This window comes from Prorops nasuta, unplaced genomic scaffold (assembly GCF_024137725.1).
Source record: "Prorops nasuta isolate Cenicafe-Biocafe unplaced genomic scaffold, Cenicafe_Pnas_1.2 PNAS00018, whole genome shotgun sequence".
Classification (NCBI taxonomy): Eukaryota; Metazoa; Arthropoda; class Insecta; order Hymenoptera; family Bethylidae; genus Prorops; species Prorops nasuta.
The window spans coordinates 4535472-4552681 of record NW_027116815.1 but is presented as its reverse complement, the minus strand read 5'-3'; the positions used below and the strand labels follow the sequence as shown (position 1 = coordinate 4552681).

Here is a 17210-nt window from a genome sequence, read left to right as displayed (position 1 = left end):
AACAGTTTTTGATATTATCAATGTTTAAAATTGACCAATGATGTGTTTCGTAGTTCGCGCCAGGTTCTCAGCGATACTACATCGAGATTTGACAAGCGAAGTGTGAAAATTACTACATACAACAATATAGTACAGTGTTATTAATGTGCATATTAAAACTTGTCGTAATTTACATGTCTTGTATTCACTTGTCCCGCTTCGAATTACTCGATAAAACTTTATTGTTCAAACAGATTATTTTTTTAACGCATTCTAGAGTCCCTAGCTGCAAATCCCAGCGTTTATTTAATAAAGTCCAGTGCATCTTTAATATGTATAAAAAGAAATTGTTGCCAGATGAGATGTAGAGAAAAAAGATACGGATTGTACACGTACAGTTACTATCAGTTTTTGAACTAAGTTTTTATTAAAATAAAAACTGTACTTCGATTTAAGAAGCATTGAATTTATTTATATAATAAATAAACTATAGTTGATTTATCAAAATTATGAAATAAAATGATAAAATTAGCAGCAACAGCAGCATAATTTTTCACCTAAGCTATTCAGCCTTTTCCTAGCCATTATAAAATTTATCAGACCGGAAAGGAGCCAGGCGAAGAAATTCAGCCAGCTGCAAAATATCGCCAGCTGCAGAGCGAATCCTGTATTAATTTCATCCCCTCTTCTCCAATTGTTGGCATCTGGCTGTAGGTAATCCATAAAATCGAAAATCGAACCACAAGGGAGTCTATTGTAAATTACCTAAAAAAGGCATCCATTGTTATTATAGCGTTTTACTGTAAATAAAACTAAAAAAATTAAATAATTTTGAAAATTCCAAGATCTGAATCAACAAATAAAAAAATATACCTGAATTTCACGGCCGCTAGATCCCAACAATTGTCTTAAATTTTTTCTGTATTGGTCACAAGTTTTATAAAATCCATCAGTCATCACAACGGCGTGTGCTAGTGAGAGACATGAAAGTAGAACCGCACAAAAAGCAGCCAACATCCATTGCTTGAACGGTTTTCTTCTTTTGGGGGTGACTACCACCACTTGTCCGTTGTAGCTTGGCGTATTACTACTGTATATCAATAATTTTACAACAACGTTTAGATTTCAATGATAAATTATTAATACTCGATAAAATTATTATTTTTAATAATAAATAAATTAAAGATCAACGCGCGCTGGATATGAGATTAGAGATGATAAAAAAATGGTATTTTAGAGTTTTAAATGCCAACCTTCTGTAGCGAGCTCCAGCAGCGATTCTTGGTTCATCGAGATCTGTACTAAAGCACCTTCTGTATCCATGATAACATCCAAAACATAGTCCAAAGAGAGTAATAGGCACGAGCCCGTAGGAAGTAAAGTGGCATATTTTTATATCTCCGCCCATAAAAGTATTAAAAGTTTTGATGCCGTAAAGGATGCAGCCGCAGTTGACATCAATGCAGACATCCAGCGTCCACACCCAATGCTGCCAAGATACCACAAGGCTTACTGTAGAAATGATGGACAAAACTGTTGAACCAATGTAGAGAATCGCCAAATACAACTCTGCTTGAGTACAGTTCATTGTTTCTTAGTCCAGCTGATAGTAATGGAAAACCATTGGTGCATGATAGCTACTCAAATATGATCAACATTGTCCCAACACTTAGCCAAGGTGTCATTAAACTGGTACAACTGAAAATGATGAAAATTATATTGTCACTCGTTCAACTATCTATTATCCACCCTTTATCACCCCTTTGCAAACCTATATCATATTTCACAGTTTGAGCACCACACCTAGCAAACAGTTCTTTTCAGAATTCTACAAGTGATGAAACTACGTTGATGTCAGACTTCTAATTTAGAATTTTATTGCTAAGTTACCTTTTTTTAATTTCACACAGGAATTTGGAAAGTCATTGATGTGTTTCGTGGGTACGTCTATAAAATTTCCACCGATTCCTAAGATTATGAAATTATTTATATCCAACAATTAATACCTGTTTAAACACTCAGTCATATATTTTTCTTAAATTGTTAAATATAATTTCTAATTTACGTTTTTGAACAAAAAGAATAAAACCTACATGTATATTTGAACATCTATGTATAATTAAATAAATTAATTTATCCACATAGCACTTGCAATAATTTTACTCTTATTTTGATATAATATAATGCTTAAAGTTTTTTTATGAGTTAAAACACTTAATTATGAATTTCAAGATTTTCAATTAATTGGAGAATTACCGAGCGACAATCTATATACACGTTCGCTGAGAGGTATCCACCTAACACTAAATTTCCAAATAGCTTAGCTGACGCAAAATGCCAGCGTAGTTTGCCCATGAAATATTACGCATTTCTTTGTTTAAACAAGCGTATTGGTATGGGTACTCTTGCATGGCCTGCTGAAAAGATAGGGAAACGAGATTCAGGAGTAAATATTTACTCGCTATAGGCTCGCCCTGCAATGGCTGAACGAAATCCGCTTTCAAGATTCTCTTTTTAAGACTTAAGGCACATGTGCTTTTAGCATTAGTTGACTAAGTGTTTGCTATTCTTTTAATCGGATTTTTATCTAACGCGGATGCGCTACTGACAATTTGCCAACAATATGTACTGCATATATGCAACTAATATGATGAGATATGAAGCACCTAAATATTAATCACTCGCATTCTCATACATTATTAACACTTTATTTCTTACTTGTAACTTTCGTACAAGACAGCTTTAACACATTCTAACTTATTTTTAAGACTGAATGTTTGTGTATATTATTTGTCGTCATCCCACAATGCTACCAAACTCAGTGCTAGACTTTTCTACTTAATATCATTGATTCGATGTACGTTTTTTTAACGGTATGGAGAAAATATATAAGAAATTATTAATAATAAAAGTTTATGAATATTAATTTATACAATAAACACCTCTTTTTTTGGCTTCTTTTATGCGAAAATAATATAAACTTTGAACTTTTACTCATTTGTCATAGACTAATCAGCTTTGCGAAATTGCACAAATGTTACTATCACTTGATGTTGAAATCTCTAATAATTTTTTCATCGAGATTCATACGTTCTCAACGATTGAACGAACATTACCAACAGATTCTCTCAATATCACAGAACGTTGCGCTCTACCAGATAAACGTAGATAAGATTATATCCCAGCAATCATTTTCCAGGTAAAGATTACGTTCAAAATTTACGAATTTAGGGCTATGAGATTTAACAGGACTGTACAAGTTCTTACAATAGTGTGTTTATTTGTACATGAATTTACAAATATTCATAGTAATAGTTAAGATAATTTTTGTTCGTTTTTAATTTTATTTATTTTCCTTCAAATTTCATTAAATTAATTTGAATGTCCTGAATAATTAGATTTCTTTATACTATAACTCAAATTCAAGCCATAGAAGTACATTTTGAATTTCATTTCTTGTAAATAACAGCGCTCTATTTGGTTTCTTTTCTTTACTTCGAGCTCCACTTCTATATACAAGGTAAATATAATTTGTTGCTACATTCCCTATTAGCAAATAGAACATTTTGCTATATAGATCTGAAAAATATGATAAAATTCAATAAAACATTTCATTATTATCGGCAGTTATTATTTTAATTATATATAATAATTTTATGCAAATGAAAACTAAACATTTTTATGGCCAATGTTTAGAATGAATCCAAAAAAACTAATGCCTAGCAATAATTGCTCTTTCTTACAATTTACAACTTAAAAACTAATACAAAATTTTGATTGATAATTCTTTAATTATATTTCAAATTTAAATTCACATTGAAATGAAAAACCATTTTACTTTGAAATTAAACATAAGTCAATAATATTGAATTGTAATATTGAAATATTTCTAAGTTCTTGAGAGCATTACTATTACTTGGCTAAAAATTCTGCTGGTACACACACTTTTACGCTGGATTTGTCATGTGATACCTAAACTGCGCCAAGTTATCTCTGTTAATCCATAAACAGTATATAGTTGCTATTCCCAGTCCGATGCCCCCTCCCATTGCGCACTTTCTTAAACCATCTGAAGATCAAATTAAGTTATTTAAAATATTTTAAATAAGTATAAGTTGCAAGGAAATATAAGAGTATTTACTTGTTGATTTAAAAAGCATGCCAGTAGCAGTAGCTGCAGCTAAGGTATTTATAGAGTCGTCTGTTCCTCTTACCCATGATAAAAGAACGCCAAAACCACTATACATTACTGTTACAACTCCAAGGGTATTTGCTAGTGACGAACCACTCTTCATTACGTGGTTGATTAGCCTAAAGTAAAATTTATAACGATTAATTAGAGAGCTAGGAAATTAATGGAATTTAAAGTAAAACATATACATACTGCGTTCTCCTAAGTTTACCAGTTTGACCAGCTTGAGAAGTAGCTTTAAGCCCTCTATATAAGCCAGTTGTTCCACCTAATCCTGCACCAGCTATACAAGCTGCTCCAATTTGACTAAAAGCTAGCTCAAACCTTCCACGCTGTTTTACAGCACCCTCAGGAAAAATAAATTCAGGTTGGGTAGAAGGTAAATATGCAGGATCAAAATTCAAATATGGGCTAAGAGCTGTTAACCCAGGTTGAGATGTAACTACAAATCAAGAAAATAATATTAAAATTTTTATTAAGATTAGCATAATATGATTCATTAGGCATTTAGAGTACAAAATAATCTGATGGATCCAATCAGTTTCACCGATAAGAGTTCAGAAATAAGCATTAATTTAAAATATTAATTCGTTGTTCCAATTTACACGAAAGTCACTTAAACACTGGTTTTCAAGCCAGGTTAGCAAAACTGGGTCTTGATGACGAAATTAAATGAGGTTAGAATAGAAGTAAACGTGATATTTCTGATGAGAGTAAGGGCAACGAAAGCTCTAATACGTACTTGGAATATTTGTGGTATCATTACTATGTTTTTGATTTAAAGGTGAATTGTTACTCGGATTGTCGGTACGTAAATCAATCATTTTTATTCAATTTTAAAATGTTCTACACAATATAAAATCGTAGATAGTTCTCGTACACATGGCGGATGGTAAATGCAGATAGTATGATTGTGATTATCAGACATGCGCAACATACAAGCGACAGACAAGGCGTGTAAGGCGCATGCGCAATACAGACCAATCTTGAATAAGATGACCATTAAATTAATGAGTGTACGCTGCGCTGGCTACGCGGCTGCTAGCAACGCTCGAGTCTTGGCTGTTGTTCAAAATGGAATATAGGCCTCCTTCGTCGGATTGGATACTTCTCGTAGAGCACTGACAGCAGCACCGTTATTCTTCAATACACATTTGCCGTCGAGTTTCCAAGGAAACTTCCAGAGTTTCTTGATTCGACCTAATCAATTATATAATCCAGCTTTGTTGAAAGCAACAAAATTTAATGGATTTGGATTGAAAATATTAAGAGTAGTAAATAAAACTGATTAAGGGAATTAACAAATTAATAGGAACTGATCAGACTATCCTATCATAATTTTCTCATAAAAAATTGTCCAATGAAAGAAATAACAGTTTTTTTATTTGACCTCTTTCAGCAGATAGCTGGCCAATAAAAAATGCCGGTATTCCTTAGTTTACACTGATGATTTAATTATTTTTCTCAACTGATATATATATATATATATATATATAACAGATATATTAAACAAAATAAAAGTGCTCTAAAAATATTCTTCTCTTCTCTCCTACCAGTTGTAATAAACAACAGCATATCGTTCATATTGTATAATCGTTAAACAAATAAAATGATAAAATTTATATTATCAAATCATTATTTTCAGCATGATATTATAATGATAAATTGTATATTTATATTACGAAGATTCATTATTACATATTAATGCTACATATACAACGATTAAACGTTTCATTACCCCACTCATGTCAATCTTAATTTCGTATTCTTCACACAATATAAAAATTAAATGGGCTTGTATTCAAATCATATATTCTTTGTACATTGGCTAAAAATGGTTTTAATGCAGCACCAAAATATTAAAGTGTTTATTTTTTGAAAAGTTTATTTATCCCTAAGAGATATACAAAACAAACATTTCCTTCATAACTACCATATTCCCCTATTATAGTAACACAGGAAATTCTGTCATGATTTTTCAAATATTTGTTTTTATTAATTATCTCCATATCAGATGGGATTCCTTTGTATCAGTACAATTCATTTTAACCAGCTATGTTAAAATTATGCACATCTGCAAATCAGTATTAAAATATTACAATTTTATTATATTTTACAGTGTTCGTCCTCTAGCTCCCTCTAAGACAGGTCTTCATTTGTATAATAATGGTACATAGTTATCCGTTATGCGACTGTGTGCAGCGGGAGACAAAGAGTTTTCGCAAAAATTGAAATAAAAGTGACATGTAAATATAATTGTATATTGATGAGCCGAATCAGGGTCTATGTCAGTGAACAATAACGAAGCTTCTTGTACATTTATCATCAAATTCCAAACACCACCATCCTGGCATTTTGGATTCGCGAAGTGATCTCTGAGCTTTCATGTATGCCCTATCATAAGTTGGCTCTAATCGCAATGATTAGAATCTGTACACAACTAGAATCTAGGAATGTTAACATTACAAGAAACCACAATAATTTATTATAATACAGCCTGCTGTACAGCGGATGACTCAAGGCAATACAAAACATGCCCTTTCTTACTCTCTTTAACTACGAACGCATAGAGAATATGATTGTTTAAAGAGGGTAAGAACCTTTACTTTTAATTAAAATAAAATGAAGGTAAGAGGGAGGATGACGTGGTAAGGGCAGGGACTACTTGAACAAACCTAAAGGGAGATGAACAAAAAAGAGAAGAAAGTAAGAAAAAAAAAACATAAGATACCATTCGTCTCCTTGTTAAGGACTGTCTTAAAATTGAAATCAATAAGAGAAAAAGAAACTCAGCTCAGTAGCCGACTAAACCTGATTCCAATGCAGATATCATCAAGATTCTAAAGTTTTTGCCGAAATTATTTGTTATGTAGGGTGTGTCCTGAACAGCATGAATATTTCAAATGGATTCATAAAACATTTACGTTACAACCAATGACACCAAGAACCATTGATCATGTCAATATTCTGGAAATAATACTCTACATGGAAAAAATTTAAAAGACGTTGCGGCTATCCATTGGTAAATGAACGACTAATAAAAGTTTCTTAGAGGGTTGTTCCATATAGGCTGCGCCGCTTAGGGTGTTTTCTTGTTAATGCCGACATTAGTCTAGCGAATAAAATTTGTCTCTAACATTATAATGGCAATCCATTCTCTCCGCGAGGCCTAGGAATGCCAGCCGATGCCTGGAACGTTGTCAAAATTTTTTGATTTGTAAGAACTGCGAACTACATCATAATGTTCGATTCGAATAGCTTACGACCTACAAGGCTCAATCACGTTATTCGGTATGCACCGCGTAGTGAGAACACATATCTGACGTAGAATATTGAATCGAAACTGCAATAAGGTACACCTAATTCTAATTACTTACACCTATGCGACTTGTGTTATGTGTGTTGTTGTTGCGTACGTGTTTATGTGTCCAAATTCATTAATATCCCTTACTTTCTTACAATGCAGCCCCATGCCCTACCTGCGAGAGGGATTTCGACCATTTTGTTGCCTTTTTGGCAGGAGAAAAACGCACATTTTTTTTTTACAAGGATATACAATTGATGGTGTCTTATTAACGCTGCTGGCAACGAATGAACTGAACTGATAAGTTTGTAATATTTCCAAAGGTAAAAGCTGTTTCGCGTGAACGTGAACAGCTTTGCCTAAGTTGTCGTTTATCTTTCTCATGGTTATAATAACTAAACTAAATTAAAGTAATGTGGAGACAATGTCAACAATGATTGAGCCCTTGCGCCTTTTCACCTGTTTGAAAATGGGCACCATCTTAGTTTTCTTCTTTTTTTGTTTTTGCGTCACTCTATCCTATGCCACTTTACATGTCGCTATCAATTATGTTAAAATACAAATGCCACTCACACAATCTCCTCTCGCAGTCGTTCTCATACATACAATTTCTTTAAAATAATTATCGTTAATCGCGGGTACTTTAATTATTATTGTAAATAATCGGGAGGAGGGGAGTGTTGGTTAGTTATTTGTTCTCCTAGAGGTGTAAGTACGCTCACGCTAAGGTCAATGGTACGTACAGTAGGTGAGGTATGCTTCGGGATCAAGGACACGGGGTGACAGATGAAATCGCGACGTGTGCCCGCTATTCGTCATCGTCTTTCCATTCCTCTTCACTGTCACTTTTTACAGTGTTCGCTACGGGCGTTGCGCCCACTACTGGTGCACCATCCTTTATCTTCTTCTTGTATGCAGTCATTTCCTACACAAATCATTCATCCCCTTAGTTTCTCTCCTTAACTCTCGTGCCCATTAAAACAATTAATAAAATTAAGTCGTTCTAAGCTTGATCATACAATAGTAACTTAAACTAGTTCAAGAAATTATAGCAAAATCAATAAACACTTGCACGCAGCTATTATTTCAGTAGATGAACCGTTTTCCGGTCCTATATGGACGCTACACAAATGTCTTTCCGTGTAAAAAGCTTATTTATATGAAGCTAATCTGAATTAACAAAGTAATGAAATTCTTGGAGCTAATTCGTAGCAATGAAGCATATGTACTTTATTGTTAATTTTAAACGTGCTATTCAGCGCTTGAACAACTTGATTTTACTTTTGCTGGGGTAGAAGAAGGAACTTTTTTAAAAAATACTTACCCTTTCATATCGGGCTTTATCCTTCTCAGCCATAGCCTCGTATTTAGATTTGGTTTCGGAATCAGCACCTGACCACTTCTTACCCAATTCCTTAGCAATATCTCCAACGCCATAATCAGGATTAAGCAATTTTACTTTACCGCGTTCATCATTGCAAAACCAGAAGAAAGCAGACCTAAAGGGACATTATGAAGCATTTCTTACATATACAGTTATATACCCTATATTATAGTACATCAAACAATATAACATATTTGACACACGATATATTAGTTATAACATAATATTAATAAAATCCTAAAATGATAAAATAAGTGAACTAAAGAAACTAGACTTACAGCGATCTTTTGGGTGCATTATGATCTTTGATGTATTTGCGTTTTTTGCCTCTGCCAGTTTTATTTTCACCCTTGGGTGGTGTGTAATTTTGCATTTCCGTGTCATACCTCTTCTTGTCTTTCTCTGCCATTTCATGGAAACGCTTCTTCTCTTTGTCCGACATGGTCTAAAATAATATAACAGTAGTACAGAATAAAGACAAAAAAATAGTTAGAAAAATCATTCATGAGAATAATAAATTGACAACAAAAATGGATATTTGATGAAATGATTTTAAAGGAAAATGTTAATACCTTGGAGAAGTAGATTGTAACTCGTAATGGAGGAAAAAGGAGGAAAGGTCGGTTTCGGAATACGGTGATCCGGGGTGGAAGGGTGAAGAGGCGATGAAGGGGGCGAAATACGTAGGGTTGGTCGATAGAAGCACGACCGAGGCGCAGGCACAAGCGAAAGGGTTGTCTAAGCTGCACAATTTTTTCTATTAAAAATTCCGCTCAAATTTTTTTACCCAATTAATAGTCTTCTGTTTTTAAATTATTACACAAAACAAACTCTTAAAAAGATAAAGTAAAATATTAAATGAACTATAGACTAAATTGTCTTGATTAATTACTTAGCAATTATATACTGCGTAAAATCAGCAAAAGCTGAGTTCATAATCAAATTGTATATTACGCAATTACCCTGTTCTGCATCGATTCTACTACCGAAAAATTAATGATCCGCCAGATGCTTTAGGCAATAGGATTTCTCTATTTCTAATCTCGGAAGGAAAATCGTTGCAGATCAGTTTACATGTTGAATAGTCATATAGAATTTATAGTCTACTATACAAAAAACATTATTAAACAGCTTCAAACCTCAGGATTGTTATATTTTTCAATAAGAGCATGTTGATCAAAGTAATGGAGGGATTGGTAATTCATTTTGATAGGAATTATTACCTTCCACCTCATTGCACACTTTTTCGAGAACTCTCTGAAGACGATTTTCTCCTCGGGGTGCTTCTTCTTGTGCTCCTGGCGACATGTTTGTACAAAGAAAGCATACGCGGTCATCCGTCCCCGGGGTTTACAATCTTTTCCTCCTCTCGGCATATTGTCTCGCTGCAGGCTCTGAGCGTTATTTTGTTGAAGATTATTCTGTTGTGGAAGCTGCTGTATTTGATGCTGCAATCAAAAATATTCACAAATTATTCCTACGAACTTGTAAAATAACGGCTGGTCTAACAATTAAAGTTTTTAGTTTTTTGTTAAACAACAGAAGAAAAGTCTGTTGACTCAGCTGTCTTTGATCGATATAATAAATTCACTATCTTTATTCTTATTTTAGTTTTTATATTCTGCCAGTTTAACAACGAAAAACTAGATTGTTTTCGTCGTTGAACTAAAAACAGTTCCACGAAAAGTCTCTCTCTCTCTCTCTCTCTCTCTCTCTCTCTCTCTCTCTCTCTCTCTCTCTCTCTGAACAATCCTTAACTAAATGAGATACAAAAATTTTAGTTGGAAAATATGCCTAAGAGTCCCACGACGAAGTTTCAAGGTATTAATCAAATTTTCGTGAAAAAGATTGCAACAGTAGGCCATTTTTAGTCTGCTGACCATCTTAATTCCGGTGTATTAGTATCGTTCTTGGGAACATTGTATTTAATGAAAACAAGACGTCGTGTCACGCTACATTAATTATCATTAGATCCACACGATTCATTCCGTTTTTAGTAGCGTCCCAACGTTCGGTTTGACAAATGTTCTATCAAATCTTTGATTAAATATAATACTCATTTTTCGTGTACTTTTCATACTTCTAATATAAGAAATATCTCATTAACACTATTGTTTAACAATGTTAAATAAAAGTGTACGATATGGTATATCATAATGTCAATTCGATTGAGACAGTTTTGCGATAGAAACTTTCGGCTGCTTATCGAAAAATAAATTCAATTGTTTAAATGATTTTTGTAAAATGCTCTATGTAACCCTGACAACGAAGAGTATATAGCAGAGTTTACATAATGGTCGCAATTAATTAGTAACTGCAACATTGTTTCACTGACAATGAGTAATGTGACAATTTTATAAATACTAAGCTAAACATAACCTTTATATAACATACGCAAAGCTTATATTTATTTATGATAATTTAATATTACAACCAAGATTATAGTAATTAAAGGTCAAAATTGGCTGGGGATTTTCCAAAAATTATTCCTCGTGGTTGGAATTAACAATTTTTCGATTGTAATCTCGCGAGATAAAAATGTTTTCTCTTTGTAAGAATATCTTCCCGCCTTTTTGCACACAACGAGCGCTGTAATCCACATTCAGCAGTATAGAAAAAGTGAACGTATGGAATGGTAGAAGGAGCAATTAACCTTGAAGAAAAATTTTCCAATTTTTAATAAGTATGGCGCGCGATTTTTATCAATTATCACGAAATTGCGAAATAAGTCTCTTATTAATTTTATGGTTACCGTCAAATGCATAAATTTCGTTTTATAGTTTGCACGTTAAAAACTTATTTTTATGTTTCCAGTATAAAAGAAACTTGAGATTTTATAAGGGTATTTCAAAATAGAAAGGTGGAATTTATATACCGGGACACACAATGTGCTCTCTTTTTTAAATAAAAGAAAGTTTCGAATGCTTACTTCGAAATTATCTAAATTAGTTACTGAATCCAAATTACGAGAGAACCTTTGGATTTTATTGTTCTAAAATATGTATAAATGATATATAGGTACACTATACGCAGCCTCAAATTTCGGGGCTATTGACTTACTCCATATAAAATATTATTATTATTGACTTTTGGCGAAAGGTGAATAGAAGGACGATTCAGCCGAAGAAGGTACAATGGACTTGATCAGTCGTAAAAAAAAGTATTTATAATTTGACTAGAAAAACATTTTGCACCGGTTTACGACCAGATTTCCGTACGACGAGCTTGCAAAGTTTTTATCTTTCCTCGCTGTAATATTACAAATGCCTGTGTCTACGCATAATCAATACATTCTTTAACTTTCCTATGTATAACTCTTACTGAAAATAATAATAATCAAAAGGAGTTTTTCAGTCATCAAACTTTTGAATTTAAACAAAAACATTTAGAGTGCCTCTCGGACGGATACCACTGTCCAATTTGTCGGTTCTCCAAATGGTACAATAAAGTCGCCGCGGTACAAAGAATACTTGTAAACTTACAAAAACTGTACACGCGAAAAACAGTAAAACGATAAAGGAAGAGAAGAGGTTTGGTGGAAAAAATAAGAGTGGAGAAAATAAAATTGTGAAACAATAGACGGTATATGCAAGAATGAGCGTGGAAAGGGGGAGAAGGCCAAGTAAAAAGGGGAAATGCAAGAGGCCGAGAAAATCCACGTTAATCGAACGTATCAGGTATGGAAGTACGAAGCTTCGATCGTCAGCAGAATGTAACGCTGGAAAAGTTGTACGCCGGTAGAAGGGAAAAGGCGAGAATGACAAAAGTGCCGATCGTCACTGAACAAACCCTGGATAAGGTTTACACGTTCGGTATTGCGATGCACCAAAAATTGCGGAGAGAGTCTTACCGACTGGCGTAGGAGAGCCGGAAAAATGTGAAAGCTCGTCGAAGCATAATCACTGGAGGATTTGATCGGACGGAGAAGAAGAAGAATTTAGATTTGCGTGAATTAGCAAGGGCTGGGGAGTCGCTGGCGTGGTGGTGGAGGGCGCAGAGACGGAGAGAGAAGTGTCGGGAAAGCGAGGTGAGGTGAGGTAAGGTAAGGTAAGGTACGGTAAGGTAAGGTAAGGTAGGGTAAAACGAGGCAAGGGGCAGAGTCTTGGGTTTTGATGTAGAATTTTTGGGGAAACGTGTAACGTACCGGGGACATAACGGGGGGCGTGGACGTTTGCGTGGTAATGGGCGAAAGGTGCTGCTGTTGTTGGCCCTGTAGCTGCTGGTGCAGGTTGTTCTGACCAGCGTCCATGACACCACCTGGATACCACCACTGGACGCCGGGTGGTGGCGGAGGCGCGGCGGCGGGGGACGCTGGCATCCCGGCGCCGGTTCCGGGCGCCGTGCCGAGCCTGTAGTCGTAACCGCCTCTCATGCAGGAGCCGACGGGCGTAGACGTGGACACCGAGCTCGACTGGGTGCCGGTCGTGGCCGGATTCTGAAAGCTGGAGGCCATTTTGTAGGAAAAGAGCTGCTGAGTAGCCGCCGCGGTACTCCTGACTATATCCTGATGGTGTTGCTGTTGTTGCTGTTGATGGGACATTTGTTGCTGTTGGTTCATTAGATGTTGATGGAGATTCTGTTGTTGTTGTTGTTGTTGCTGCTGCTGTTGTTGTTGTTGCTCGTTAATGTTCGAGGGCCACCATGCTTGGCCAGAGGCGTCTTCCCGGTTCCCCGGACTCGACGTTGGCCAGCCACCGGCTACGCGGTGGTGTTCCGACATTGCTTAATACTGTCACTGTGTCTCTAAAAGCGGAAACCCGTCGGGGTTGTTGTCGCAGCTCGCGATCCGAAGCGCGAGGGCACCCGCCACTCTCACGTTCTTTCTCTCTTTCTCTCTCTCCCACCCTATCTCCCTCTCTCTCACTAACTCTTACTAGCTCTTTCTCTTTTTCTCTCCCTCCTTCTCACACACACACACACACTCTCTCTCTCTCTCTCTCTTTCTTTCCTTCTATCGCCTCGTATCTGCCTTTCCCGCTGTTTTTTTTTTGTCACCTTTCAACCACGCACTAGGCTAAGGAAGGAGCACCCGCGCGCGCCCTGGCATCCACGCGATGCCGGCGTTATCGACTGGAAAAAAAGCAACGTTCTTGTGTCACACGCGACTCTTTCGTGGATACGCGCGTTTCGTACTCGGGCCACAGCAATATACAATGGGCACTGACTGAGAGAAGAAGCACGAGGCGAGCGTCTCGACGACGCGAACGCGGAACGCCGCCGCAAAGCGGCGTTAGCACAAGCTGTTTTCCCCGAAGGTTCCAGCGGGCTCGAGCACGCTTCTACCAACTTTTACACGCTTCTTCCCTCTCTCTCTCTCTCTCTCACATACACACACACACACTGCTTTCTTTTCCGTGGAACGACTCCCTTGCTTCCAAGCAGAGAGAGAGCAAGAGGAATAATAAGAAACAACAGCACCAGCTACTAGCACCACGCCGAAGAATTCGTTCGATATTCAATCGTCACTTTTTGCCTTCTCCTTCACTTTCCTCACTGCTCTCTTTCACTGTGTCCGAGAGACCAATCTCTCTCTCACCCCCTCTTTCTCTCTCAAGCTATACCTGTCCTTCTCTCTCTCTCTCTCTCTTTCGTTCCTCAAATCTCTCTCACTCCGCAGTTTCTGGCCTCTCGTCTCGCACAGCGTCCCCTCGTGCACGCACTGAGCGCGCCCGCCGTTACCGGATCTCCTACCTGCCTTGCTTGCCTGCTTGGCCTGGCCGTTGTACCTTTCTCTCTCTCTCTCTCTCTCTCTCTCTCTCCCCCTCTCTCTCTTTCTCTCTCTCTCCTTCTCTCTCGTCCGTCTGTCTCTCCTTCTCTCTCCCTCTTTCCAACTAGAAGCGTTTACGCGATTTACGTTGTGGATACTCGACACACGCTGAAGTTACACACGGCAACTCGACGCTACGCTCCGACCGTTCGTTAGCTTCGTGGGTTGGTACGCCAGGATAGGCGAGAGGGGAGCAGAGCGAGCGGGTGGGTAGGGGAGGAGCCCCCTCTTCACTCTCGCTCCCTTGGCATCACCCTCCCCTCTCTCGCTCTTTCTCGGTATCGCTCGCTCGCTCGCACCAACGTACCCCAGCTCCACCGGACTCCTTCTTTTTCCCCCAATTCCCCGCCAAGCCCCCTTCGGCTTCGCGCGCTCTGCCTTCCCTTTCTCTCTCGCGCTCTTTTCGCTTCTCCTTCTCCAACTATGCCATATCCCCACCTCAAGCCCCTCGCTGCTCTTTGTCTCTCTCGCCACGCTTCTCTTTTTCTCTTTGTCGATTTCTGTCTACATAGCCACCAGAACTCTATTTCTCTCGCACTCTACGTTATGGGAGAATGCTTCTCTCTTTAGCTTTATATTCCCCCCTCTCTTCTCTCTCTCTCTCTTTATTACTCCCCCTCTGTCGAAGCATACCCGTCTCCCTTTCTCCGGATTCGATTTATGTGCGTCTCTTTCCCTCTCTCTCTCTCTTGCTCCCTTTCCCACAAGCTGGCGTCGTCTCTGGCACGTCGATCCACGTCGCTCCTCTGCGCAGTCTTTTCGAATGCTACGTCTACCCCCCCCCCCCTCTTTCTCTCTCTATCTCTGTCCCTGTCGGTTCTTTCCTACTACATGCCGAGGATCTTGTGTGCGGGTGCACGCTTGTCGTCTCTCTCATCGGTCCATGTCGATCGCCTCTGCGCAATCTTTCCACTTCTCCGCTTCCAACCAAAACTCTCTTTCTCTCCGTCTTCGCACTCCTCTTCTTCATTTTCGTCTTTCTATCGCTCTCTCCTCTTTTCTCACTTAAAAGTGCGATCTCAACGGGGCAACTATTGCACGCAGTAAGAGAGAAATTACGCTCACGGCTTTCTCCCGCCAAGTCCGAGCAATGTTCCTTCCCCCCTACAGTCTTTCTCTTTCTTCTTTAGGGTTAGAGCGACCATTCGAAAGAACCGTGGAAGAAAAAAGCGGGAGAGGAGGAGAGAAGCAGTGGCAAGCGTATATAGGAATATTTTTTTGGAGGTATAAGAGAATTTTGCCGAGTTCAACTTGACCGTTTTTCCAATCTTTTCTGGCCTTTCGAGGGTTTTATTGTTTTTCTTTTGGTGGCAAAAAGGGATGGAAGAGAATGAGAGAGGGAGAGATAGAAGGTATCCTTGTTGCTTCGGAGGACGGTGTCCTGTTCCCTCTCCTGCCAAAGCTTATAGTCTTCCTTCCAGCAGCGGACGCGGCCGAACTCATAGCAATGTTGCCAAGTCCCGCTTTCACCCGCCCGCTCACAAAGGAGGACCGAAGAGTGCCGACCAATCGCAACCCTCATTGATCAAGGTGGGGATGGCAAACCGACCACCACCATCGCAGCTCCGAAGCAACGTTGCTTTCTGTCGTTTCCTTTCCTTCCTTCTCATTTCACCTCCTCTCTTCCTCTTCCATTCCTCTTTGTATTCTGTCTCTTCTTATTCCTCTTCTTCATTGGCTTCTCTCTCTCTCTCTCTCTCCTTTTAAAAGCAGCGCGGAACAGGAGGCAGGGGGACCAACTGCGAACCCTTCTCTACCCTTGAAACTCGAGGTCAACTTTTAGGCAAGGGAAGAGATGGAACGTGCAGGAAAGAGACAGACACTTACAATTAAGGAAGACTGAGAGAGAATCAAACGGTGAAAAGAGAATAGGAGAGATATCTACCCTGACTCGTCGTATGCTCTCTTTCTTCTCACAGGCTTTTTTGTCCTTCTTAGTTTCGTTACACAGCCACGGTCACTGGAATTTGCCCCACATCGACACTTCCTGCTTTTCACGTACTCTTTTTCCCGCCTATTCGCGCCAATGTCAACCTTACCGGCCGAGCATTTTTCTTTTTAACCAACCGCGTCGATGAAACTACAATTTTCACTTGCAAAATTCCGACCATTTTTTTAGCACTATTTCTTCAGCCTGACCATTGCAAAAATTTATAATATGAAAAAAACATTCGAAATATTAAGCTTTGACAAACTTTTGTAGCATTACTCCGAGGATAAAATATTGAACAATTTCGTAAATAAATCATTCAATATTATTTCACACTTGGATCATAAATTATTTCAATGAAATATTTCTATTTAACGTTGTTGGAGGCAAATGCAAAGCTTGTCTTAATTTATCATTTAAAATTCGATTAGAAGAGCTAGCGAAACTGGTCATTTTTAGCACAGGTGTACAAGCGGTTTCAACACATATCTTAGTACTTTCTCTTTATATCACCTAGTGTATATGTATTGAAAATAATACGTTTTTTGTTACAACTCATTGCCAAAGGACGAAGTAACACGGTCCTTAATTCTCTAGATTATTTTAAACATGAACAAGTTTCTCGACCAAAATTGCTAATAAACATCAATATAG

The 17210-nt window shown here is 37.8% G+C and overlaps 3 protein-coding genes across 13 annotated transcripts; all 3 read right to left on the bottom strand.

The window, feature by feature from the left end:
• Positions 1 to 383: 383 nt before the first annotated feature.
• LOC136779941 (uncharacterized) lies at positions 384 to 3100 on the bottom strand. Of its 8 annotated transcripts, none has more exons than XM_066737904.1 (5): positions 2922 to 3100; positions 1870 to 1947; positions 1233 to 1677; positions 853 to 1069; positions 384 to 744 (listed from the first exon to the last, which is right to left on the bottom strand). In XM_066737904.1, the coding sequence occupies exons 3-5, from the start codon at positions 1565 to 1567 to the stop codon at positions 508 to 510; spliced, it is 789 nt and encodes a 262-aa protein (XP_066594001.1). In that variant the 5' UTR covers positions 1568 to 1677; positions 1870 to 1947; positions 2922 to 3100; the 3' UTR covers positions 384 to 507. The 8 variants fall into 8 exon arrangements, with proteins under 8 accessions (XP_066594001.1, XP_066594003.1, XP_066594005.1 ...); XM_066737906.1 differs by lacking the exon at positions 2922 to 3100 and adding an exon at positions 2073 to 2415; XM_066737908.1 differs by lacking the exon at positions 2922 to 3100 and adding an exon at positions 2236 to 2415.
• A 209-nt stretch (positions 3101 to 3309) lies between these two features.
• On the bottom strand, positions 3310 to 5098 carry Tim23 (translocase of inner mitochondrial membrane 23). 4 transcript variants are annotated; one of them, XM_066737913.1, is made up of 5 exons: positions 4914 to 5098; positions 4364 to 4613; positions 4121 to 4290; positions 3952 to 4048; positions 3310 to 3558 (listed from the first exon to the last, which is right to left on the bottom strand). In XM_066737913.1, the coding sequence occupies exons 1-5, from the start codon at positions 4993 to 4995 to the stop codon at positions 3549 to 3551; spliced, it is 609 nt and encodes a 202-aa protein (XP_066594010.1). In that variant the 5' UTR covers positions 4996 to 5098; the 3' UTR covers positions 3310 to 3548. The 4 variants fall into 4 exon arrangements, with proteins under 4 accessions (XP_066594010.1, XP_066594008.1, XP_066594009.1 ...); XM_066737911.1 differs by having other exon boundaries at positions 3896 to 4048; positions 4914 to 5097; XM_066737912.1 differs by having other exon boundaries at positions 3925 to 4048; positions 4914 to 5096.
• A 723-nt stretch (positions 5099 to 5821) lies between these two features.
• Positions 5822 to 14739, bottom strand: Dsp1 (Dorsal switch protein 1). Its single transcript, XM_066737897.1, has 5 exons — positions 13004 to 14739; positions 10083 to 10307; positions 9138 to 9304; positions 8800 to 8974; positions 5822 to 8400 (listed from the first exon to the last, which is right to left on the bottom strand). The coding sequence occupies exons 1-5, from the start codon at positions 13577 to 13579 to the stop codon at positions 8284 to 8286; spliced, it is 1260 nt and encodes a 419-aa protein (XP_066593994.1). The 5' UTR covers positions 13580 to 14739; the 3' UTR covers positions 5822 to 8283.
• Positions 14740 to 17210: the final 2471 nt, after the last annotated feature.

Coding starts and splice junctions, on each gene's coding strand:
- Dsp1 (XM_066737897.1), bottom strand. CDS start 13,579: ATGTCGGAACACCACCGCGTAGCCGGTGGCTGGCCAACGTCGAGTCCG. Junction 10,308..13,003: donor CGCCCCCCGTTATGTCCCCG/GTACGTTACACG, acceptor TTTTGATTGCAG/CATCAAATACAGCAGCTTCC. Junction 8,401..8,799: donor ATAAAGCCCGATATGAAAGG/GTAAGTATTTTT, acceptor TGATTTGTGTAG/GAAATGACTGCATACAAGAA.
- Tim23 (XM_066737911.1), bottom strand. CDS start 4,995: ATGATTGATTTACGTACCGACAATCCGAGTAACAATTCACCTTTAAAT. Junction 4,614..4,913: donor TGATACCACAAATATTCCAA/GTACGTATTAGA, acceptor CTTGATTTGTAG/TTACATCTCAACCTGGGTTA. Junction 4,049..4,120: donor CATGCTTTTTAAATCAACAA/GTAAATACTCTT, acceptor TTTGATCTTCAG/ATGGTTTAAGAAAGTGCGCA.
- LOC136779941 (XM_066737903.1), bottom strand. CDS start 1,567: ATGAACTGTACTCAAGCAGAGTTGTATTTGGCGATTCTCTACATTGGT. Junction 1,070..1,232: donor GCTGGAGCTCGCTACAGAAG/GTTGGCATTTAA, acceptor ATTGATATACAG/TAGTAATACGCCAAGCTACA. Junction 745..852: donor CTAGCGGCCGTGAAATTCAG/GTATATTTTTTT, acceptor TGCCTTTTTTAG/GTAATTTACAATAGACTCCC.